General features: G+C 49.7%; 1 protein-coding gene across 1 annotated transcript; it reads left to right on the top strand.

Annotated features, from left to right (window-relative positions):
* The first annotated feature begins 8610 nt into the window (after window positions 1–8610).
* LOC137433549 (indian hedgehog protein-like) lies at window positions 8611–24944 on the top strand. Its single transcript, XM_068125879.2, has 3 exons — window positions 8611–9113; window positions 13862–14123; window positions 24070–24944. Exons 1-3 carry the CDS (start codon window positions 8808–8810, stop codon window positions 24741–24743), a joined length of 1242 nt encoding a protein of 413 aa, XP_067981980.2. The 5' UTR covers window positions 8611–8807; the 3' UTR covers window positions 24744–24944.
* Window positions 24945–25843: the final 899 nt, after the last annotated feature.

Here is a 25843-nt window from a genome sequence, read left to right on the forward strand (position 1 = left end):
GGACATAGGGACAGAGAGAGGGACAGAGAGGGACAGAGGGAGAGAGAGAGGGAGAGAGAGAGGGAGAGAGAGAGGGAGAAAGAGAGAGAGGACAGAGAGAGAGGGAGAGGGACAGAGGGACAGAGGAAGGGAGAGAGAGAACAAGACGGCAAACGCTTGTGGAGTACATAATGTGAGCATCGTATGATGGTGCTTGGAACGAGGGGCGGAGGAGGGGGCTTGTTGAGTACATAATGCACGTGTCATGTGATGGAGGGGGTGGAGGGGAAGGTTGGGTGTGAACGAGAGCAAAGGCTGCAAACTTTACAAATTTTTGAAGTGACAGGTCAACCAGAGCTTCTGTCGCTGTTTGCTTTTTAAACACAACTGAGGCGTTGTTTCAACTCGAGGAATAGCTGATGTCACAAGGCGAGCGAACGAGCCACACAGGAGCGCATTCCAAGCACGCATCTTCTGTCTCGCTGCCCGTGCCAACAACACGGGTCTCCCGGAGTAGCTACATCCAAGAGAGCAAACAGCACTCCCGGTCATTGGGCGACCTGCCATGAATGCCAGACGTGATTCTCTGTCTCTGTCTCTGGTCTCTTTCTCTGTCTCTGTCTCTGTCTCTGTCTTTGTCTCTGTCTCTGTCTCTGTCCCTGTCCCTGTCCCTCTCCCTCTCCCTCTCTCAGAAAAAGTGCACGGCCCAGAACACTGCCTTGAGGAACTCCAGCCTGGACAGGAAGAGTAGACGAAAGATTTACATTTGGAGCCACAAGATGATTACAACAGGAGAGGAAGTCCACAAGCCATGCATGGAGGTTACCATTGATACCATAGTAGGAGAGTTTGGTGAGCAGGGTGGGATGCCAGACCATATCGAAGGCACGAGATATGTCAATGGAGACAGCTCTGATTCCCTCTTTGGCGTTGAGGAACTCCATCCATTGTTGAGACACCCAGACACATGAGCACCATTTCTCACTCTATACACATATTCCTCAGACAAGGTCTTTCTCTTCCATCCCTTGTTTACTCAATCACATCTGAACAACACCCCTTTGTGCTGCCCCAGAGGTACGCACACTCAATTTACCCCCTGCCATTTGGATTGCCCTCGAGGTACGCACACTTGGTGGAAAGAACTGGGAAGTGGCCGTGTGCTGTGTGCAGGAAGGGTGTCGGAGTGAATTCCATTCAATGTACAATGTGCGCTGAGTGGGTTCATCAAAAATATATAGGTTTGAGAGGGTCATTAACCAGTGTGGCAGCTACATTCAAGTGTAAGGTGTGCACAGAGGGAGCTGCGGATGGGGGAAATGTTGAGTTGGATCTTGGAGACGGCGTGAAGCTGGAAGGTGTGAAAACATTTTGCTACCTCGGAGACATGCTGAATGGAGAAGGTGGATCAGACTCGGCAACGGTTGCTAGAGTGAGATGTGCATGGAAGAAGTTTCAGGAACTGAGTGGCGTGCTGATGATGAGGGGAGTGTCGTTGAAGCTGAAGGGAAAGGTGTATGCTGCATGTGTGAGAAGTGTTATGATTTATGGGAGCGAGACATGGGTAATGAACGTAGAGCAGCAACGAAGGCTGGAAAGGGTGGAAATGCGAATGGTTCGGTGGATGTGTGGAGTATCGTTGAGAGAGAGAAAGACAAATGATGAATTGCGAAAGATGATGGGAATAGAGCCTGTGATTGATGCTGTGAAGAGAAACAGTTTGAGATGGTTTGGTCATGTGTTGAGAAAGGATGAAAGTGACTGGTTGAGAAGAGTGATGGAAATGAATGTAGAAGGAAATAGAGGACGGGGAAGACCGAGAAAGACGAAGGCTAAAAATGGTCTGAAGACCGAGGCTAAAGATGGTCGAAGAAGAAATGCGGGCAAGGGGGTTAACAAGGAGAGATGCAGAAAATAGGGAAAAATTGAGGAGATTGTCATGGGGAACGCAAGGCTAACCCCCGCTCTTGCAGGGAAAATGGCCTTAAAATGCCTGTTGTTGTTGTTGTTGTTGTATGCACACAATTTACAACCTCCAATTTGGGATGCCCTGGGGGTATGCACACTCAATTTACCACCTCCAATTTGGATTGCCTTAGAGGTATGCACACTCGATTTACCGCCTCCAATTTGGATTCCCCTCGAGGTATGCACACTCAATTTACCACCTCCAATTTGGGATGCCCTAGAGGTATGCACACTCAATTTACCACCTCCAATTTGAGCTACCCCAGAGGTGTGCACACGCAATTTACCACCTCCAATTTGGGATGCCCTAGAGGTATGCACACTCAATTTACCCCCTCCAATTTGGGATGCCCTAAGGGTATGCACACTCAATTTACCCCCTCCAATTTGGGCTGCCCTCGAGGTATGCACAGTCAATTTACCTCCTCCCATTTGGATTGCCGTAGAGGTACGCACACTCAATTTACCAACTTCAATTTGGGATGCCCTGGAGGTATGCACACTCAATTTACCATCTTCAATTTTGGCTGCTCTAGAGGTATGCACAATCAATTTACCACCTCCAATTTGGGCTGCTCTGGAGGTATGCACACTTAATTTACCCCCTCCCATTTGGATTGCCCTAGAGGTACGCACACACAATTTACCCCCTCCAATTTGGGATGCCCTAGATGTACGCACACTCAATTTACTACCTTCAATTTTCGCTGCTCCAGAGGTACGCACACTCAATTTACCACCTCCAATTTGGGCTGCTCTGGAGGTATGCACACTTAATTTACCCCCTCCCATTTGGATTGCCCTAGAGGTATGCACACTCAATTTACCATCTCCAATTTGGGCTGCCCTAGCGGTATGCACACTCACTTTACCCTATCCCATTTGGATTGCCCTGGTGGTACCCACACTCAATTTACCACCTCCAATTTGGGCTGCTCTAGAGGTATGCATACTCGATTTACCACCTCCAATTTGGGCTGCTCTAGAGGTATGCACACTCAATTTACCACCTCCAATTTGGGATGCCTTCGAGGTACGCACACTCAATTTACCACCTCCCATGTGATGTATTCTTGTGTCTTTATTAGTCTTGTAAGTTCTGAAAACTTTCGAGAATAAAAAGTACGGCTTTTAAAATGACGTAGTGTGACTTGAGACTACGAATATCGAAAAGTGGTATTAATAATGTGACGACATATTTGAGAAACGATATAAAATGGGGCACCGTAAACCGGGGAATTACTGTCATTATAACACCCCTCACAGCTCCCACTCTCCACTCTGCCCCTGCCCTCACCGTCCTCCCTTCTCTCCAAACATGATTAATAGTAAATATAATCATTTTAAAAGTTGATTTTCAATTTACCTTGTGCATTCACAACTCCAGGTATGACCTGTACATTGGTCCACCCACACCAAATACGGTGTCTCCCTTCAACTCTTTTGTTGTGCAGAGGCACACCCTCACGCAACATCTCACACCACAACTTTCTCCCAGGTACGTTTCCAAGTATTGTCGGCTTATTTTAGAAGCTTCGTCACCTGTGAGCCATTTTAGGTAACAATCCCTGTCGCATGCACAATCGCAGGTCGCATGCCCTGAAGATCGCTATTTCTAGGGCTTTCCGCGCATGTGTGCCCATCGTGTGCCCATCATGTGTGCCCATCATTCTGGGCAGGATTGCTGCGTTTCCAAAGTCCAGTATTGGTTTACTTTGTCTTTCTATTTGTATGATCGAGCATCGAGGAACTACTTAATTTCAATTGCATGTTATATTTTGAACATTGTGGAATGCAAATTGGAACATGTAGTGGGGGGGGGGGGGGGGGGGGGCCCATGTACTCAATTTCAGGTTCGTGTGCAGTTCATGTTAATTTTGGCCAACCACTATAAATGTATTCTACTGGGGCCTACTAATCGGAAAAATGATGTCGACATTTTTTTCTGTTGACCTTTAGTGACCTTGACTGAAGGTCAAAGTTCAAACGTCATTACAGTGACCATACGTCATTCAAAGTATATCGACCTTGGTACCAAAATGTGGCAAATTTCACAAGGATCATTGATTATGACATTTGTTTTGTCATTTGCCCTCTCAGATGTTTGCAATATGCAAATTAATAAGCAAATGACCTAATTAGAGAAAAAATATGCATAATTAACATATAATCTTCACCATGCAGGTAAATCCCATCACTTCGCATTATTATTGAATGCCAATCATCAGTTACCATGTCAAATGTGTTCTGCTGGATCCTAAACTGGAAAAAGATGTTGCTTATTGTTTTCTGTTGACATGTTCTTGCTATTAACTGACCTTTGACATGTACTTGACTTTACTTACCTTGACCCAAGGTGAAATGTCAAATGTCATTTTAACCATGTGATGCGATCAAGCAAAATAAGTCGGATGTCTGGAATATCGATTTCTGGATTCAAGTTCCCAATGCTTTTCTTTATACTGTTCATCCATCATGCTCATTTGCTCATGTTGGTTGGGTTTTTAGCCATTGTTGGTATTTTTAACATTTAATTTGTTGCCTAAAAACACGAAATTGATTCCGGCAGATGTCCAAATCACTTTGCTTGATCGCATCACATGGTTAAAATGACATTTCACCTTGGGTCAAGGTAAGTAAAGTCAAGTACATGTCAAAGGTCAGTTAATATCAAGAACATGTCAACAGAAAACAATAAGCAACATCTTTTTTCCAGTTTAGGATCCAGCAGAACACATTTGACATGGTAACTGATGATTGGCATTCAATAATAATGCGAAGTGATGGGATTTACCTGCATGGTGAAGACTATATGTTAATTGTGCATATTTTTTCTCTAATTAGGTCATTTGCTTATTAATTTGCATATTGCAAACATCTGAGAGGGCAAATGACAAAACAAATGTCATAATCAATGTTCCTTGTGAAATTTGCCACATTTTGGTACCAAGGTCGATATACTTTGAATGACGTATGGTCACTGTAATGACGTTTGAACTTTGACCTTGAGTCAAGGTCACTAAAGGTCAACAGAAAAAAATGGCGACATCATTTTTCCGATTTGTAGGACCCAGTAGAATACATTTATAGTGGTTCCCCAAAATTAACATGAACTGCACACGAACTTGAAATTGAGTACATAGCCCCCCCCCCCCCCCACCACTAATGGATTGGAAACTGTTTCTCAAAGTCCCATGTCCTTTTTCTCAAGATTGTGTGGGGTCAGGTGTTCTGTGAACTCTCTCGTTATGATAGGAAATGCGTAAAATCTCGACCCGCCATGTTTACCTTATCACTGCACCACAGCACCTGGCACCCCAACAACCCTCACCCTCTCCTTTCGACGGTCCTTCACTGTGTTTCCCCCACCTGTCCAGTCGGGCAGGCGTCAAACTCTCGACAAACTGCCAACTCTGCGGGGGGACCCAAGAGCCCGATGGACAAGCATCGCAAGCACAGCTGCAATGGGCTCTTCGCACCTCGCCGAGGTTACTGATTCCCGAGATCATGGACGCCTCTCGTTAAAAAGTACACAACGCACAATTGGTACTCATGAGGGACTCAATTGGTACTCAACACCTGACGTCTTCATCAAAAAAGCACCTGAGATCTTCATCGAAGAAGCACCTTCTTTTTTTTTTTTTCTTCTTTTTTGTATACTGAATCGAGGCTCGTGAAAGAGCTGAGGTCTTCATCGAAGAAGCACCTGATGTCTTCATCGAAGAAGAAGCACCTGAGGTCTTCATCGAATAAGCACCTGAGATCTTCATGGAAGAAGAAGCACCTGAGGTCTTCATCGAAGAAGCACCTGAGGTCCTCATAAAAAAGCACCTGAGGTCTTCATCGAAGAAGCACCTGCGGTCTTCATAAAAAAAAGCACCTGAGGTCTTCATCAAAGAAGCACCTGAGGTCTTCATCAAAGAAGCACCTGATGTCTTCATCGAAGAAGAAGCACCTGAGGTCTTCATCGAATAAGCACCTGAGATCTTCATCGAAGAAGAAGCACCTGAGGTCCTCATCGAAGAAGCACCTGAGGTCTTCATCGAAGAAGCACCTGAGGTCTTCATCGAAGAAGCACCTGAGGTCCTCATAAAAAAGCACCTGAGGTCTTCATCGAAGAAGCACCTGAGGTCTTCAACGAAGAAGAAGCACCTGAGGTCTTCATCAAAGAAGAAGCACCTGAGGTCTTCATTGAATATGCACCTGAGATCTTCATCGAAGAAGAAGCACCTGAGGTCTTCATCGAAGAAGCACCTGAGGTCTTCATCGAAGAAGCACCTGAGGTCCTCATAAAAAAGCACCTGAGGTCTTCATCGAAGAAGCACCTGAGGTCTTCATTGAAGACGCACCTGAGGTCTTCATCAAAAAAGCACCTGAGGTCTTCATCGAAGAAGCACCTGTGGTCTTCATAAAAAAGCACCTGAGGTCTTCATCGAAGAAGTACCTCAGGTCTTCATCGAAAAAGAAGCACCTGAGGTCTTCATCAAAAAAGCACCTGAGGTCTTCATCGAAGAAGCACATGAGGTCTTCATCGAAGAAGAAGCACCTGAGGTCTTCATTGAATACGCACTTGAGGTCTTCATCAAAAAATCACCTGAGGTCTTCATCCAAGAAGCACCTGAGGTCATCATGGAAAAAGCACCTGAGGTCTTCATCGAAGAAGCATCTGAGGTCTTCATAAAAAAAGCACCTGAGGTCTTCATCGAAGAAGCACCTGAGGTCTTCATCAAAGAAGCACCTCGCTTGTGAAGATGGATGATTTCGTTAAAAAAATAATTAATATTATCCTCTTGAGACAAACGCACACAGACATCAATTTGTCCAAAAGACAGTCCTACACGAACAGGTGTACTGTGATACGAAATTCTCCACGAACTTCAGACAATGTAAAAATAATGATGTATAATAATGTGTACGTTTTTTATAACAATGATTTATAATAAAGTGTATGTTGTTTATAATAATGATTTATAATAATGTGTATGTTGTTTATAATAATGATTTATAATAATGTGCATGTTTTTTATAATAATGATTAATAATAATGTGTATGTTGTTCATAATAATGATTTATAACAATGTGTATGTTTTTTTAAAATAATGATTTATAATAATGTGTATGTTTTTGATAATAATGATTTATAATAATTTGTATGTTGTTTATAATAATGATTTATAATAATGTGTATGTTTTTGATAATAATGATTTATAATAATGTGTATGTTGTTTATAATAAAGATTTATAATAATGTGTATGTTGTTTATAATAATGATTTATGATAATAAAGTGTATGTTGTGTATGTTGTGTGTGTTGTTTATAATAATGATTTATAATAATGTGTATGTTGTTTATAATAATGATTTATAATAATGTGTATGTTTTTGATAATAAATGATTTATAATAATGTGTATGTTGTTTATAATAAAGATTTATAATAATGTGTATGTTGTTTATAATAATGATTTATAATAATGTGTATGTTGTTTATAATAATGATTTATAATAATGTGTATGTTGTTTATAATAATGATTTATAATAATGTGTATGTTGTTTATAATAAAGATTTATAGTAATGTGTATGTTGTTTATAATAATGATTTATAATAATGTGTATGTCTGTCATAATAATGATTTATAATAATGTGTATGTTGTTTATAATAACGATTTATAATAATGTGTATGTTGTTTATAATAATGATTTGTAATAATGTGTACGTTTTTTATAATAATGATTTATGATAATAAAGTGTATGTTGTGTATGTTGTTTGTGTTGTTTATAATAATGATTTATAATAATGTATATGTTGTTTATAATAATGACTTATAATAATGTTTATGTTGTTTATCATAATGATTTATAATAATGTGTATGTTGTTTATAATAATGATTTATAATAAAGTGTATGTTGTTTGTAATAATGATTTATAATAATGTGTATGTTGTTTATAATAATGATTTGTAATAATGTGTACGTTTTTTATAATAATGATTTATGATAATAAAGTGTATGTTGTGTATGTTGTTTGTGTTGTTTATAATAATGATTTATAATAATGTATATGTTGTTTATAATAATGACTTATAATAATGTTTATGTTGTTTATCATAATGATTTATAATAATGTGTATGTTGTTTATAATAATGATTTATAATAATGTGTATGTTGTTTGTAATAATGATTTATAATAATGTGTATGTTGTTTGTAATAATGATTTATAATAATGTGTATGTTGTTTGTAATAATGATTTATAATAATGTGTATGTTGTTTATAATAATGATTTATAATAACATGTATGTTTTTTATAATGATAACGTGTACCTATGTTGCGTAATCATTTGAGTTGGTGCGCGAGAGCGTTATATAAAATAGTAGTTTAACAGTTTTAATAGACATTTAAACTTTTAATTTGATGAGAAAAGAAAGTGGTGAAAAGTACAAATGTGCTTGCAATGAGAATCCCCATAAATTGATGCAGAAGTCACAAGTATCAGGGACGTTGAGCTGAATAAGTCACAAGTATCAGGGACGTTGAGCCATGAGAGAGCCCTTTGTGACGGAGCGGTGTCCGTGACGTCACAGTCGCCTAATGCGTCGCGCGCTCACCTCCGGGCGGCAATAAATAGCGCGCTCTGCGCGCTCGCGACGCCCACTCACTCGACAAGCGCACCGGGCGTCCGCAACTCCCGGTGATCCACCACCTGAGCGTCCTCACCTGGGATTCATTTATATCTGGAGCCGTTCGAAATCAACCTGTCAAGGTGTACCCAAAGCCTCGCACCTATGCCGCTCGTGGGACCGATCAGGGACAGCTGAGGGTGGAAGGAGGTCCTCGGAGCACGACCGAGCCATGGCGGCAGCGTGGTTCCTGTGCGCATTCCTCGTGCTACCTGCGGCGATACCTTGGCCGAGGGCGCTCGCTTGCGGACCAGGTCGTGGATACAGTGCCCGGAGGCGCTTCCCTCATAAACTCACACCCCTCGTGTATAAACAGTTCGTGCCCAACGTCGCGGAGAAGACCCTCGGCGCGAGCGGGCGTTATGAGGGTAAGATGAGCCGCAGCTCAGAACGCTTCAAGGAGTTGATGCCAAACTACAACCCGGACATCATGTTCAAGGACGAGGAGAATACGGGCGCAGACCGTCTCATGATCCAGGTAAGGACCCAACGAGTCTGGACCGCGATCAACGATGTCAAATGTCCGTTTGACGGTTCGTGACATATTGCACCGAAACACAAGCGTCTTACTTGGACAGGTGTTTAAATTACCTGCAAGTTCACAAGAGGTGCACATCCTCTTAGAAAGTTTAAATTATTCATCATTCACGTACATTGTATCGGACTACGAGGCACCGAGCTATCACCTAGGCTTGGCTACATTCCAAATTCTTACCTTAACGACTTAGTCCACCGTCAGACCTGGCCAGCTGGTTCGTGAAAGACTTGGGCCAAAGAAAATCCAATACGGTGAGAACAACTGCAGCCGTAAAACAACATTGTTTAGGCCAACTGGCAAATATAGAATATATAATATAATATATATATATATATATATATATATATATATATATATATATATATATATATATATATATATATATATATATATATATACACATATGTACAGTGCATTCAGAAAGTATTCAGACCCCTTCACTTTTTTCACATTTTGTTATGTTGCAGCCTCATGGTGAAATGGTTTAAAATCATTTTTTCCCTCATCAATCTACACTCGATACCCCATAATGACAAAGAGAAAACAGGATTTTAGAAAGTTTGCAAATTTATTAAAAAGAAAAAACTGAAATATCACATCGACATAAGTATTCAGACCCTTTGCTATGACACTTGAAATTGAGCTCAGGTGCCTCCCATTTCTCTTGATCATCTTTGAGATGTTTCTACACCTTGATTGGAGTCCACCTGTGGTAAATTCGATTGATTGGACATGATTTGGAAAAGCACACACCTGTCTATATAAGGTCTCACAGCTGACAATGCATATCAGAGCAAAAACCAAGCCATGAGGTCGAAGGAACTGCCTGCAGAGCTCAGAGACAGGATTGTGTCGAGGCACAGATCTGGGGAAGCCTTCAAAATAATCTCTGCTGCATTGAAGGTTCCCAAGAGCACAGTGGCCTCCATAATTCTTAAATGGAAGAAGTTTGGAACAACCAGGACTCTTCCTAGAGCTGGCCGCCCGGTCAAACTGAGCAATCGGGGGAGAAGGGCCTTGGTAAGAGAGGTGACCAAGAACCCGATGGTCACTCTGGCTGAGCTCCAGAGATCCTGTGTGGAGATGGGAGAAACTTCCAGAAGGACAACCATCACTGCAACACTCCACCGATCTGGGCTTTATGGCAGAGTGGCCAGACGGAAGCCTCTCCTCAATGAAAGACACATGAAAGCCCACATAATCTTGTTTCTCACAGTCTGAGAGTCCTTTAGGTGTTTTTTTGAAAAATCCAAGCGGGCTTTCATGTGGTGCAGGCATCCACACAGGATCTCTGGAGCTCAGCCAGAGTGACCATTGGGTTCTTGGTCACCTCTCTTACCAAGGCCCTTCTCCCTCGATTGCTCAGTTTGGCCGGGCGGCCAGCTCTAGGAAGAGTCCTGGTTGTTCCAAACTTCTTCCATTTAAGAATTATGGAGGCCACTGTGCTCTTGAGAACCTTCAATGCAGTAGAATTTTTTTGTAGGCTTCCCCAGATCTGTGCCTCGACACAATCCTGTCTTTGAGCTCTGCAGACAGTTCCTTCGACGTTTTTTTTTTTTTTTTTTTTTTTTTTTTTTTGTATACAAGATCGAGGCTCGTGAAAGAGCGAACATTAATCACACAGAAAGACAAACCGACACATAAAACATATAACATCGGGAGCGGTAGACAAGATGGGGAGAGAGGGGGAAGGACACAAACACAACATTTGAGAGCAGGGACCGAGAGACATGGAGACATCGAGAGATCTGAGAGAGGGCGAGGGCTTTGGGGGGGGGGGGCATGGGAAGGGGGCGGTGGGAAAGGTATAAAACATATGGACACTGCCAGGACTTCCAGGAAAGAAGTTGGAATTTCAAACAAGGTGGATCTGGGGTGAATTAGCGGGGGTAGAAAAGATCAAGGTTTTGGATGGGGGAAGATAAGAGATGGTGGTGAACAGCTGTTTTAAAGACCTGGAGGGAGGAGTGGGATTGAAGGGAGTGAGGGAGTTTGTTCCAGAGGCGGGAGAAAAGAGGAATGAAAGAGTGAAGGTGAGCAGAGAGCCGAGATTTCGGCAGTTTAACCATCAGAGGGTTGCTGGCAGATCTTGTGCGACCTGTAGGAATATTTGGGGGACAGAGCACAGAGAGAGCTGGGGGTGCAAGGCCGGAGAGGAGTCGGTAGAAGACAGAAAGACCACCTACCTGCCTGCGGTGAGTGAGTGAAAGGCCCTCAGAGATAGCTTCATCGCGGGAGATTCCAATAATTCTGAAAGCTTTGGTTTCAACAGCGTGACGCCGAGCTAGGTGTGAGGCAGGAGCACCGGCCCATAGGGGAGAACAGTATTCCATTGAGCTGCGGATGAAAGCCTTGTATGTGGTGAGGAGCTCAGGTGTGCCGAGGAAGGACTTCGCACGACGGAGGATGCCCAGTCGGCGACTGGCTTTGGAGGCCAGCTTGGAAATGTGGTTTTCCCAAGAAAGATCATGGCAGATAGTGAGACCCAAAATCTTGAGCGACAGAACTTCTTGGAGAGGATTGTTGAGAAAGTAGATGGGAGGGTTGTCCAGTCGATCTTTTCGGAGAGACATAGTAAGAGTGTGAGATTTGTCAGGATTGAAAGACATGTTCCACTTGTTTGACCAGTCTGTGATTTTGTCCAGGTCTTCAGAGAGTGAGGAGGCAGCAGACTGCCGATCTGAGGGAAGAGGAATGGAGCGGCAGAGAGTGGAGTCATCAGCAAAGAGATAGAGAGGATTTTCGAGAGAGTCAGAGAGATCATTGATGAAGACCAGAAAAGGGAAGGGAATGGCTTGGTTTTTGGTTTTTGGTTTTTGGCTTGGTTTTTTGGCTGCATTTTGGTGAGGTAGGCAGTGCAAGGTGCCTCGGAGCCACTCGCGCGGGGAAACTGACAAAATGCCCACGTCGAATGCTGCCCGTCGAAGACACCATGGGCGCCCGGGGATGGCTTGGTTTTTGCTCTGATATGCATTGTCAGCTGTGAGACCTTATATAGACAGGTGTGTGCCTTTCCAAATCATGTCCAATCAATTGAATTTACCACAGGTGGACTCCAATCAAGGTGTAGAAACATCTCAAAGATGATCAAGAGAAGTGGGAGGCACCTGAGCTAAATTTCAAGTGTCATAGCAAAGGTTCTGAATACTTATGTCAATGTGATATTTCAGTTTTTTCTTTTTAATAAACTTGCAAAACTTTCTAAAATCCTGTTTTCTCTTTGTCATTTTGGGGTATTGAGTGTAGATTGATGAGGAAAAAATGAATTTAAATGATTTCAGCATAAGGCTGCAATATAACAAAATGTGAAAAAAGTGAAGGGGTCTGAATACTTTCTGAATGCACTGTATATACTCGTACATATACATACATACATATATATTGTGACGTCGCCCGGTAATCAAGACCACCAGGGACGGATGGTCGAACCAGCTTTAACTCCGAGGTGACCTCCGAAGATGACGATTATTTTTTATGCGCGCGGGAATGAAGGGATGCAAGATGTTAACTGAACGAACACAAGGGTTTATTCCCGAAACCACCACAAATAAACACGACAATAAAATGTACACAAATTATCCAATAAAAATAAATGCGGACGGAATAAATGTTAAAGTAAAACTAAATCCTATTTTGAGACGCCTCCACAGACTGACTCACAAAACACAACAGGGGAAAAAGTAATAAAAAATAAAATATTCCCTATCCAGCACTTAGCTGTCTCCAAAGGGTCTTTTTGGTGAGGTAGGCAGTGCAAGGTGCCTCGGAGCCACTCGCGCGGGGAAACTGACAAAATGCCCACGTCGAATGCTGCCCGTCGAAGACACCATGGGCGCCCGGGGATGAGGTAAGTCATGAAGACGGCCCTCTCGTTTTCTCCACCTCTTTGTCCTCGGAATGAACAGCACGGCCTTCAGCTCCCTGGCAGAGCACCACCACCAAAACCTCCTCACGCCGCCATGAAAACCCGCCCCCTCCCTCAGCATACAAAATAGCCAGCGTCTTCGAGTAAGAAGCAAGCGCGCTCTTCTTCCTCTGTCCATGAGAGCCAATCGCGTCCCTTGGGGCATGGCCTGCCAGTCTTCCCAACCGCCCACCGATTATCTGCCCCTTCTGGTCGGGGGCCCCGCCTTATTAGGTCCATTGGGGCTTAGTCTGACCGGCTCGTTCTTGGCTTTTGTCGGCAGTAATTGTAATTTAAAGGATCGTGCACAAAAACCATAAGGGAAAAATTACCGAGGTACCACTGGGGAACATTATCCTTAAACGTTACAGATAATTAGCACTGCATCAACCCTCACATGATGCACAATTAAACAACCTTAAGTTACAGTCTCCCTACTTAATACATCAACATGCTCCTACACGTCACACGGTCCATGCTAATTCCTATACAGTTCTACCTCTCCTACGGTATTCTTTTATCTACCCACCATAAATGTAACATTTTATATACGGTATATTGATATAATGTCCATTGCATAATTTTTGTAAGAACGTGAGCGCACTTTAAGTGTGATAAACTGAACCCTCTTGAACCCGTGTGTGTGTGTGTGTGTGTGTGTGTGTGTGTGTGTGTGTGTGTGTGTGTGTGTGTGTGTGTGTGTATCAATGTGTATCAATGTGTATGTATGTATGTATGTATGTATAGACATGACCAGGCTGTTCATGCGCATTTGTGCAAACAGCGATGCAAAGACCGTCTGAACGCGCTCGCCATCTCAGTCATGAACCAGTGGCCTGGGGTCAAGCTACGTGTGACCGAAGGTTGGGACGAGGATGGAAACCACTCGGACGAATCCCTGCACTACGAAGGTCGTGCGGTGGACGTGACGACCTCGGACCGAGACCGTGCAAAGTATGGAATGCTGGCACGTCTAGCCGTGGAGGCCGGATTTGATTGGGTCTATTACGAGTCCAAGGCGCACGTTCACTGCTCGGTGAAGGCCGGTAAGGTTGCCCGTGGACCGTCGCATGCCACTGCACACCTGGGGTTATGCAGGAGGGAGACATGGAGGACGCGCTACTGTATAACGAGCAGACCTCATGACGCACAATCCAATGCCGTTATCTTTGCTTAATCTTTGCAATCCTTTGCTTTACTTCCATAGAACATTCGCATGACGCGTTCATGTAGCTACTCCTTGCCCAATCACTACAAGGGACCTTTTAGTGGCTTGGTAGTGGTAATGATTCAGGCGCATTATCGCGGCGCTGAGAGAAGCTTAACTCGGCCAATCAGCCCTGAGCCACGGGACCTAAATCTCAGCTTCTCTCTCTCTCTCAATTGTACACATGCGACGTCAGCCCGCACGGCACGTGGTACGAAGGTGACACGTGGTGCTAAGGTGACACGCGGTACTAAGGCAGCACGCGTTAGCTCGCACGACACGCGGTACTAATGTGGCAAGCGTTAGCTCGCACGACACGTGGTATTAAGGCGGCACGCGTTAGTCCACACGACATGCAGTACTAAGGTGACACGTGGTACAAAGGTGACACGTGGTACAAAGGTGACACGCGGTAAAAGGTGACACGCAGTAAAAGGTGACACGCAGTACAAAGGTGACACGCGGTACAAACGTGACACGCAGTACTAAGGCGTGTTATCTCGCACGACACGTGGTACTAATGTGGAAGGCGTCAGCTCGCACGACACGTGGTATTAAGGCGGCACGTGTTAGTCTACACGACAAGCAGTACAAAGGTGACACGTGGTACAAAGGTGACACGCGGTATTAAGGCGACACGCGTTAGTCCATACAACATGCAGTACTAAGGTGACACGTGGTACAAAGGTGACACGTGGTACAAAGGTGACACGCGGTATTAAGGCGGCGCCCGTTAGCTCGCACGACACGCGTCACCAAGGCGGCACGCGTTATCCCGCATGACACGCGGTTCAAAGGCGGCACACGTTAGCCCACACGACAAGTGGTACTAAGGCGGAACGCGTTAGCCGCATGACATGTGGTATGAAGGCGGCATGCGTTAGCCCACACGACACGCGGTACTAAGGAGGCACACGTTCGCCCGCACGACACGTTGTACTAAGGCGGCAAGAGTTAGCTCACATGACATGCGGTACGAAGGCGGCATGCGTTAGCCCACACAACACGCTGTACTAAGGCTGCACGCATTCGCCCGCACGACACGTTGTACTAAGGCGGCAAGAGTTAGCTCACACAACACGCAGTACCAAGGCGGTACATGGTACTAAGGCGTCACACAGTACTGCGGCAGCACGCGTTAGTCCACACGACACGTGGTACTAGAGTGGCACGTGGTACTAAGGTGGCACACGTTTGCCCACATGACAGGCGGTACGAAGGCGGAACGTGTTTGCCCGCATGGCACGCGGTTTTAAGGCGGGACGTGTTTGTGTGCAAGGCAAGTGGTATGAAGGCGGCACGTGTTTGCCTGCACGGCACGCGGTACTAAGGCAGCACGTGGTACTGAGGCAGCACGCCTTATTCCACACGACACGTGGCACGTAGTACAAAGGCGGCACGCGTTAGACCGCATGACACGCTGTACTAAGGCAGCATGCGTTAGCCCGCACGGCACACGGTATTAAGGCGGCACCCGTTTGCCCGCACGACACGCGATACTAAGGCGGCATGCGTTTGCCCGCATGGCATGCGGTATTAAGGTGGCATGCGTTTGCCCACATGGCACGTGGTACTAAGGCATCATGCGTTAGCCCGCATAACATGCGGTACAAAGGTGGCACACGTTAGCCCAAACGACAAGTGGTACAAAGGCGGCATGCGTTAGCCCGCACGACACGTTGTACTAAGGCGGCAAGAGTTAGCTCACATGACACGCGGTACCAAGGCCTTACACGGTACTAAGGCGTCACACGGTACTGAGGCAGCACGCCTTATTCCAAACGGCACACGGTATTAAGGCGGCACGCGTTTGCCCGCACGACACGTGATACTAAGGCGGCACGCGTTTGCCCGCATAACACGTTTACTAAGGTGGCAAGAGTTAGCTCACACGACACGCGGTACCAAGGCCTTACACGGTACTAAGGCGTCACACGGTACTGAGGCAGCACGCCTTATTCCAAACGGCACGCGGTACTAAGGCGGCACGCGTTAGTCCGCATGACATGCTGTACTAAGGCAGCACGCGTTAGCCCGCACGGCACACGGTATTAAGGCGGCACGCGTTTGCCCGCACGACACGTGATACTAAGGCGGCATGCGTTTGCCCACACGGCAGGCAGCGCGTTTGCCCGCACTGCACGTGGTACTAAGGCGTCACGCGTTAGCCCGCATTACACGTGGTACTAAGGTGGCATGCGTTAGCCTGCATGACACGCGGTACGAAGGTGGCACACATTTGCCCACACGGCACGCGGTACGAAGGTGGCACGCATTAGACGGCATGACACGCGGTACTAAGGCGTCACGTGTTAGCCCGCATTACACGTGGTACTAAGGTGGCACACGTTTGCACGCATGGCACGCTGTACTAAGGCGGCACGTGTTTGCCCGCACGGCACGTGGTATTAAGGCAGCATGTGTTTGCCCACACGGCACGCTGTACTAAGACGGCACGCATTAGCCCGCTCGACATGCGGTTCTAAGGCGGCACGAGTTAGCCCACATGACAGGCTGTACTAAGGCGGCATGCGTTTGCCCACACGGCACGCAATACTAAGGCGGCACGTGTTAGCCCGCACTACACGTGGTACTAAGGCAGCACGCCTTTGCCCGCATGGCACATGGTACTCAGGCATTACACCTTAGCCCGCATGACAGGCGGTACGAAGGCAGCACACGGTACTAAGGCAGCACACGGTACAAAGGTGGCACGTGTTAGCCCCCATGACACGCGCTACTAAGGCAGCATGCATTTGCCCGCACGGCACGCGGTACTAAGGCGGCACGCATTAGCCCGCACGACACACTGTACTAAGGCAGCATGCGTTTGCCCACCCGGCATGCGGTACTAAGGTGGCACGCGTTTGCCCGCACGGCACGCCGTACTAAGGCGGCACGTGTTTGCCCGCACGGCACGCGGTACTAAGGTGTCATGCATTAGCCCGCATGACAGGCGGTACTGAGGGGGCACGCGGTTCTAAGGCGGCACGCGTTTTCCCGCACTGCACGCGGTACAAAGATGGCACACGTTTGCCTGCACGGCACGTGGTACTAAGGCGGCACGCGTATGCCCGCACGGCACACGGTAATAAGGCGGCACGTGTTAGCCCGCAAGGCACACAGTACTAAGGCGGCACGCGTTTTCCGCATGGCACGCGGTACTAAGGTGGCATGCGTTTGCCCGCATGGCACACGGTACAAAGGCGGCACACGTTTGCCTGCACGACATGCGGTATGAAGGCGGCATGCGTTAGCCCACACGGCACACGGTGCTAAAGCGGCACACGTTCGCCCGCACGACACGTTGTACGAAGGCGGCAAGAGTTAGCTCACATGACATGCGGTACGGAGGCGGCATGCGTTAGCCCACACAACACGCTGTACTAAGGCAGCACACATTCGCCTGCACGACACGTTGAACTCAGGCGGCAAGAGTTAGCTCACACAACACGCAGTACCAAGGCGGTACATGGTACTAAGGCGCCACATGGTACTGCGGCAGCACGCGTTAGTCCACACGACACGTGGTACTAGAGTGGCACGTGGTACTAAGGTGGCATACGTTTGCCCGCATGACAGGCGGTACGAAGGCGGAACGTGTTTGCCCGCATGGCACGCGGTATTAAGGCGGGACGTGTTTGTGTGCAAGGCACGTGGTATTAAGGCGGCACATGTTTGCCTGCACGGCACGTGGTACTAAGGCGGCACGTGGTACTGAGGCAGCACGCCTTATTCCACATGACACGTGGTACTAGGGTGGCACGTAGTACAAAGGCGGCACGCGTTAGACCGCATGACACGCTGTACGAAGGCAGCATGCGTTAGCCCGCACGGCACACGGTATTAAGGCGACACCCGTTTGCCCGCATGACACGCGATACTAAGGCGGCATGCGTTTGCCCGCCTGGCATGCGGTATTAAGGTGGCATGCATTTGCCCGCATGGCACGTGGTACTAAGGCATCACACGTTAGCCCGCATAACATGTGGTATAAAGGTGGCACACGTTAGCCCAAACGACAAGCGGTACTAAGGCGGCACGCGTTAGCCCGCATGACATGTGGTAATAAGGCGGCACACGTTCACCCGCACGACACGTTGTACTAAGGCGGCAAGAGTTAGCTCACATGACACGCGGTACCAAGGCCTTACACGGTACTAAGGTGTCACACGGTACTGAGGCAGCACGCCTTATTCCAAACGACACGTGGCACGAGGGTGGCACGCGGTAGCCCGCATGACATGCTGTACTAAGGCAGCACGCGTTAGCCCGCACGGCACACGTTTGCCTGCACGACACATGATACTAAGGCGGCACGCGTTTGCCCACATAACATGTTGTACTAAGGCGGCAAGAGTTAGCTCACACGACACGCGGTACCAAGGCCTTACACGGTACTAAGGCGTCACACGGTACTGAGGCAGCACGCCTTATTCCAAACGGCACGCAGTACTAAGGCGGCACGCGTTAGCCCGCATGACATGCTGTACTAAGGCAGCACGCGTTAGCCCGCACGGCACACGGTATTAAGGCGGCACGCGTTTGCCCGCATGACACGTGATACTAAGGCGGCATGCATTTGCCCACATGGCAGGCAGCGCGTTTGCCCGCACGGCACGTGGTACGAAGGCGTCACGCGTTAGCCCGCATTACACGTGGTACTAAGGTGGCATGCGTTAGCCTGCATGACACGCGGTACGAAGGTGGCACACGTTTGCCCGCACGGCACGCGGTACGAAGGTGGCACGCATTAGACGGCACGACATGTGGTACTAAGGCGGCATGCGTTTACCCACATCGCACGCGGTACTAAGGTGGCATGCATTAGCCTGCATGACACGTGGGACTATCGTGGCATGCGTTAGCCTGCATGACACGTGGTACTAAGGTGGCACACGTTTGCCCGCATGGCACGCTGTACTAAGGTGGCACGTGTTTGCCCGCACGGCATGTGGTATTAAGGTGGCATGCGTTTGCCCGCACGGCACACGGTACTAAGACGGCACGCATTAGCCCGCTCGACATGCGGTACTAAGGTAGCACGCGTTAGCCCACATGACACACTGTACTAAGGCGGCATGTGTTTGCCCGCACGGCACGCAATACTAAGGCGACACATGTTAGCCCGCACTACACGTGGTACTAAGGCAGCACGCATTAGCCCGCATGGCACACGGTATTAAGGCGGCACGCGTTTGCCCGCACGACACGCGATACAAAGGCGGCATGCGTTTTCCCGCATGGCACACGGTATTAAGGCGGCACGTGTTTGCCTGCACGGCACATGGTACTAAGGCGTCACGCATTAGCCCGCATAGCACATGGTACTAAGGCATCACGCGTTAGCCCGCATAACATGCGGTACAAAGGTGGCACACGTTAGCCCAAACAACAAGGGGTACTAAGGCGGCACGCGTTAGCCCGCACAACATGCGGTACGAAGGCGTCATGCAAAAGCCTGCATAACACATGGTACTTCGGCGGCATGCGTTAGCCTGCATGACACGCGGTGCTGAGGTGGCACACATTAGCCCACATGTCAAGTGGTACATAGGCGGCACGCGTTAGCCCGCATGACATGCGGTACGAGGGCGGCATGCGTTAGCCCATGCGACACACGGTACTAAGGTGGCACGCATTGGCCCACACAACACACTGTACTAAGGCGGCACGCGTTCACCCGCACAACACGAACTAAGGTGGCAAGAGTTAGCTCACATGACACGCGGTACCAAGGCCTTACACGGTACTAAGGTGTCACATGGTACTGAGGCAGCACGCCTTATTCCAAACGACACGTGGCACTAGGGTGGCACGCGTTAGCCCGCATGACATGCTGTACTAAGGCAGCATGCGTTAGCCTGCATGGCACACGGTATTAAGGCGGCACGCGTTTGCCCGCACGACACATGATACTAAGGCGGCACGCGTTTGCCCGCATAACACGTTGTACTAAGGCGGCAAGAGTTAGCTCACACGACACGCGGTACCAAGACCTTACACGGTACTAAGGCATCACACGGTACTGAGGCAAAACGCCTTATTCCAAACGACACGCGGTACTAAGGCGGCACGCGTTAGCCCACATGTCAAGTGGTACGTAGGCGGCACGCGTTTGCCCACATCGCACGTGGTACTAAGGTGGCATGCGTTCGCCTGCATGACACGTGGTACTAACGTGGAATGCGTTAGCCTGCATTAGCTCGCTCGACATGCGGTACTAAGGTAGCACGCGTTAGCCCACTTGACACACTGTACTAAGGCGGCATGCATTTGCCCGCACGGCACGCAATACTAAGGCGGTACGTGTTAGCCCGCACTACACGTGGTACTAAGGCAGCACGCGTTAGCCCACATGGCACACGGTATTAAGGCGGCACGCGTTTGCCCGCACGGCACGTGGTACTAAGGCGTCACACGTTAGCCCGCATAACACGTGGTACTTCGGCAGCACGCGTTTGCCTGCATGACACGCGGTACTGAGGTGGCACACGTTAGCCCACATGTCAAGTGGTACGAAGGCGGCACGCATTAGCCTGCATAACATGTGGTACGAAGGCGGCATGCGTTGGCCCACACAACACGCTGCACTAAGGCGGCATGCGTTCACCCGCACGACACGTTGTACTAAGGCGGTAAGAGTTAGCTCACATGACACGCGGTACCAAGGCCTTATACGGTACTAAGGCGTCACACGGTACTGAGGCAGCACGCCTTATTCCAAACGACATGTGGCACTAGGGTGGCATGCGTTAGCCCGCATGACATGCTGTGCAAAGGCAGCACGCGTTAGCCCGCACGGCACAAGGTATTAAGGCGGCACACGTTTGCCCGCACGACACGTGATACTAAGGCGGCACGCGTTTGCCCACATAACACGTTGTACTAAGGCGGCAAGAGTTAGCTCACACGACATGTGGTACCAAGGCCTTAGACGGTACTAAGGCGTCACACGGTACTGAGGCAGCACGCCTTATTCCAAATGACATGTGGTACTAAGGCGGCACACGTTAGCCCGCATGACATGCTGTACTAAGGCAGCACGCGTTAGCCCCCACGGCACACGGTATTAAGGCGGCACGCGTTTGCCCGCACGACACGTGATACGAAGGCGGCAGGCGTTTGCCCGCACAGCACGCAGTATTAATGCGGCACGCATTTGCCCACATGGCAAGTGGTACTAAGGCGTCACACGTTAGCCCGCATTACACGCGGTACTAAGGTGGCACGCGTTAGCCTGCATGACACGCGGTACTAAGGTGGCACACGTTTGCCCGCACGGCACGCTGTACTAAGGTGGCACGCATTAGCCGGCACGACACGTGGTACTAAAGCGGCACGCATTTGCCCACATCGCACGCGGTACTAAGGTGCCATGCATTAGCCTGCATGACACGTGGTACTAACGTGGCACGCATTAGTCTGCATGACACGTGGTACTAAGGTGGCACACGTTTGCACGCATGGCACGCTGTACTAAAGCGGCAGGTGTTTGCCTGCACGGCACGTGGTATTAAGGTGGCATGCGTTTGCCCGCACGGCACGCGGTACTAAGATGGCACGCATTAGCCCGCTCGACATGCGGTACTAAGGCAGCACGCGTTAGCCCACATGACACGCTGTACTAAGGCGGCATGCGTTTGCCCACACGGCACACAATACTAAGGCGGCACGTGTTAGCCCGCACTACACGTGGTACTAAGGCAGCACGCCTTTGCCCGCACGGCACATGGTACTCAGGCGTTTCGCCTTAGCCCGCATGACAGGCGGTACTAAGGCAGCACACGGTACTAAGGCGGCATGCGTTAGCCCTCACGACACGCGCTACTAAGGCAGCATGCATTTGCCCGCACGGCACGCGGTACTAAGGCGGCATGCGTTAGCCCGCATGACACACTGTACTAAGGCAGCATGCGTTTGCCCGACCGGCACGCGGTAATAAGGTGGCACGCGTTAGCCTGCATGACACGCGGTACTAAGGTGGCACACGTTTGCCCGCACGGCACGCGGTACTAAGGTGGCACGCATTAGCCGGCACGACACGTGGTACTAAAGCGGCATGCATTTGCCCACATCGCACGCGGTACTAAGGTGGCATGCGTTAGCCTGCATGACACGTGGTACTAACGTGGCACGCGTTAGCCTGCATGACACGTGGTACTAAGGTGGCACACGTTTGCACGCATGGCACGCTGTACTAAGGCGGCAGGTGTTTGCCTGCACGGCACGTGGTATTAAGGTGGCATGCGTTTGCCCGCACGGCACACGGTACTAAGATGGCACGCATTAGCCCGCTCGACATGCGGTACTAAGGCAGCACGCGTTAGCCCACATGACACGCTGTACTAAGGCGGCATGCGTTTGCCCGCACGGCACACAATACTAAGGCGGCACGTGTTAGCCCGCACTACACGTGGTACTAAGGCAGCACGCCTTTGCCCGCACGGCACATGGTACTCAGGCGTTTCGCCTTAGCCCGCATGACAGGCGGTACTAAGGCAGCACACGGTACTAAGGCGGCATGCGTTAGCCCTCACGACACGCGCTACTAAGGCAGCATGCATTTGCCCGCACGGCACGCGGTACTAAGGCGGCATGCGTTAGCCCGCATGACACACTGTACTAAGGCAGCATGCGTTTGCCCGACCGGCACGCGGTACTAAGGTGGCACGTGTTTGCCTGCACGGCACGTGGTATTAAGGTGGCATGCGTTTGCCCGCACGGCACGCGGTACTAAGACGGCACGCATTAGCCCACTCGACATGCGGTACTAAGGCGGCACGCGTTAGCCCACATGACACGCTGTACTAAGGCGGCATGCGTTTGCCCACACGGCACACAATACTAAGGCGGCACGTGTTAGCCCGCACTACACGTGGGACTAAGGCAGCATGCCTTTGCCCGCACGGCACATGGTACTCAGGCGTTACGCCTTAGCCCGCATGACAGGCGGTACTAAGGCAGCACACGGTACTTAGGCAGCACACGGTACTAAGGCGGCACGCGTTAGCCCGCACGACACACTGTACTAAGGCAGCATGCGTTTGCCCAACCGGCACGCGGTACTAAGGTGGCACGCGTTTGCCCGCACGGCACGCGGTACTAAGGCGGCACGTGTTAGCCCGCACTACACGTGGTACTAAGGCAGCACGCCTTTGCCCGCACGGCACATGGTACTCAGGCGTTACGCCTTAGCCCGCATGACAGGCGGTACTAAGGCAGCACACGGTACTTAGGCAGCACACGGTACTAAGGCGGCACGCGTTAGCCCGCACGACACACTGTACTAAGGCAGCATGCGTTTGCCCGACCGGCACGCGGTACTAAGGTGGCACGCGTTTGCCCGCACGGCACGCGGTACTAAGGTGGCACGTGTTTGCCCGCACGACACGTGGTACTAAGGTGTCACGCGTTAGCCCGCACGACAGGCGGTACTGAAGGGGCACGCGGTTCTAAGGCGGCACGCGTTTGCCCGCACGTCACGCGGTACAAAGGCGGCATGCGTTTGCCTGCACGGCACGTGGTACTAAGGCGGCACGCGTTTGCCGCACGGCACGCGGTACTAAGGTGGCACGCGTTTGCCCGCATGGCACGCGGTACTAAGGCGGCACGCGTTAGCTCGCATGGCACGAGGTACTAAGGCGGCACGCGTTTTCCCGCACAACACGCGGTACTAATTGCTATGAGCCACACACCATCATGGCAATGAGAGTACAACGACCACCTTTTGCATCTCATTTCTCCTCTATCTTCCTTGCCCTCGATACCCTCACGTCCCGCAGAGAATTCCATGGCAGCTCGCACAGGAGGGTGTTTTCCAGGTGCGAGCACGGTGCGCCTTCAGGGCGGCGAAATGAGCACCTTGCAGAACCTGCGGCCCGGAGAGCGGGTTCTCGCCATGGATCCTGTGGGTCGACCCGTCTTCAGCCCGGTGCTGCTTTTCCTCGACCGACAGCCCACGGCGTCGCTCCTCTTCCACGACATCGAGACCGCGGATCCTCCACATCACCTGTTCGCCTCGGCCGCGCACCTCCTCTACACGTCGTCCAACGCCACGCGATTCCCACGTGGATTCGTGGCCACGTTCGCAGCGCGGGTCCTTCCCGGGGACTTTGTGACCGTCTGGGACGAAGCGAGCGCCCAAATGCGGCCGAGCCGAGTCCGTTCGGTGGCGGTGCGCGAACACCTTGGTGCGTTTGCGCCGCTCTCCGCCGAGGGCACGGTCGTGGTGAACGACGTGCTCGTTTCGTGCTACGCAATGTTGGAGGACCAAGGTCTCGCGCACCTGCTCTTCGCGCCCGTGCGCATCTGGCACGCGCTACCTGGTCGCCCCGTCATGGCGGACAACTCCACCGGCGTGCACTGGTACCCAAGGCTACTGCACGGCCTGGCGCGGACATTCTTCGGACGATTGTCCTTCCACCTGCTGCACGAGAGTTACCTGGACGTCATGTGACCAGGGCACGGTCACGCACGTCACTAACTTATTACTTTGATCTCTGAACTGCATTTTTTGCCTGTGCGTGCACCTGGCCAAAAAGCAACCTGGAGCAGTGTCACATTTATACTATAGATTACATATTTAATTTGCCTCAATGAAATTGTCTTTTTATATTTTTATATGACACATGCTGCGATATAAAATAATTGTTTTCCCAACATGAGTAGAGACATTTTGAATTGATCAATGTATGGAATCCACACAGAGGGCAAAATAATGTGTTTATTGGGTCAGCAGGGTGGCCGACAGGTATGCGCACTCACCTTCAACATATCGAACCTGGGGTCAAATCCCGATCCGGCTATAAACTGTCACCCTGGTGATTCGTCAATGTGTCTCACGTTCCGCAAACGAATTACAGCCAATAACTCCACCCAGCAGCCAATAACGCTTCCCAGCAGCCAATAACGCCACCCAGCAGCCAATAACGCCACCCGGCAGCCAATAACGCTACCCGGCAGCCAATAACTCCACGTGGCAGCCAATAACGCTTCCCAGCAGCCAATAACGCCACCCGGCAGCCAATAACGCTACCCGGCAGCCAATAACTCCACGTGGCAGCCAATAACGCTTCCCAGCAGCCAATAACGCTTCCCAGCAGCCAATAACGCCACCCAGCAGCCAATAACGCCACCCAGCAGCCAATAACGCAAGCCCACAGCCAATAACCCTACCCAGCTGCCAATAACGCCACCCAGCAGCCAATAACGCTAACCAGCAGCCAATAACGCCACCCAGCAGCCAATAACGTTTCCCAGCAGCCAAGAACGCCAACCAGCAGCCAATAACGCCACCCAGCAGCCAATAACGTTTCCCAGCAGCCAATAACGCCAACCAGCAGCCAATGACGCCACCCAGCAGCCAATAACGCTACCCAGCAGCCAATAACGCAAACCAGCAGCCAATAACGCCAAGCAGCAGCCAATAACGCCACCCAGCAGCCAATAACGCCACTGAGCAGCCAATAACGCCACCCAGCAGCCAATAACGCCAACCAGCAGCCAATAACGCCACCCAGCAGCCAATAACGCCACCCAGCAGCCAATAACGCTACC

Source organism: Myxine glutinosa, chromosome 10 (assembly GCF_964187855.1).
Source record: "Myxine glutinosa chromosome 10, kmMyxGlut1.1, whole genome shotgun sequence".
NCBI classification, from domain to species: domain Eukaryota; kingdom Metazoa; phylum Chordata; class Myxini; order Myxiniformes; family Myxinidae; genus Myxine; species Myxine glutinosa.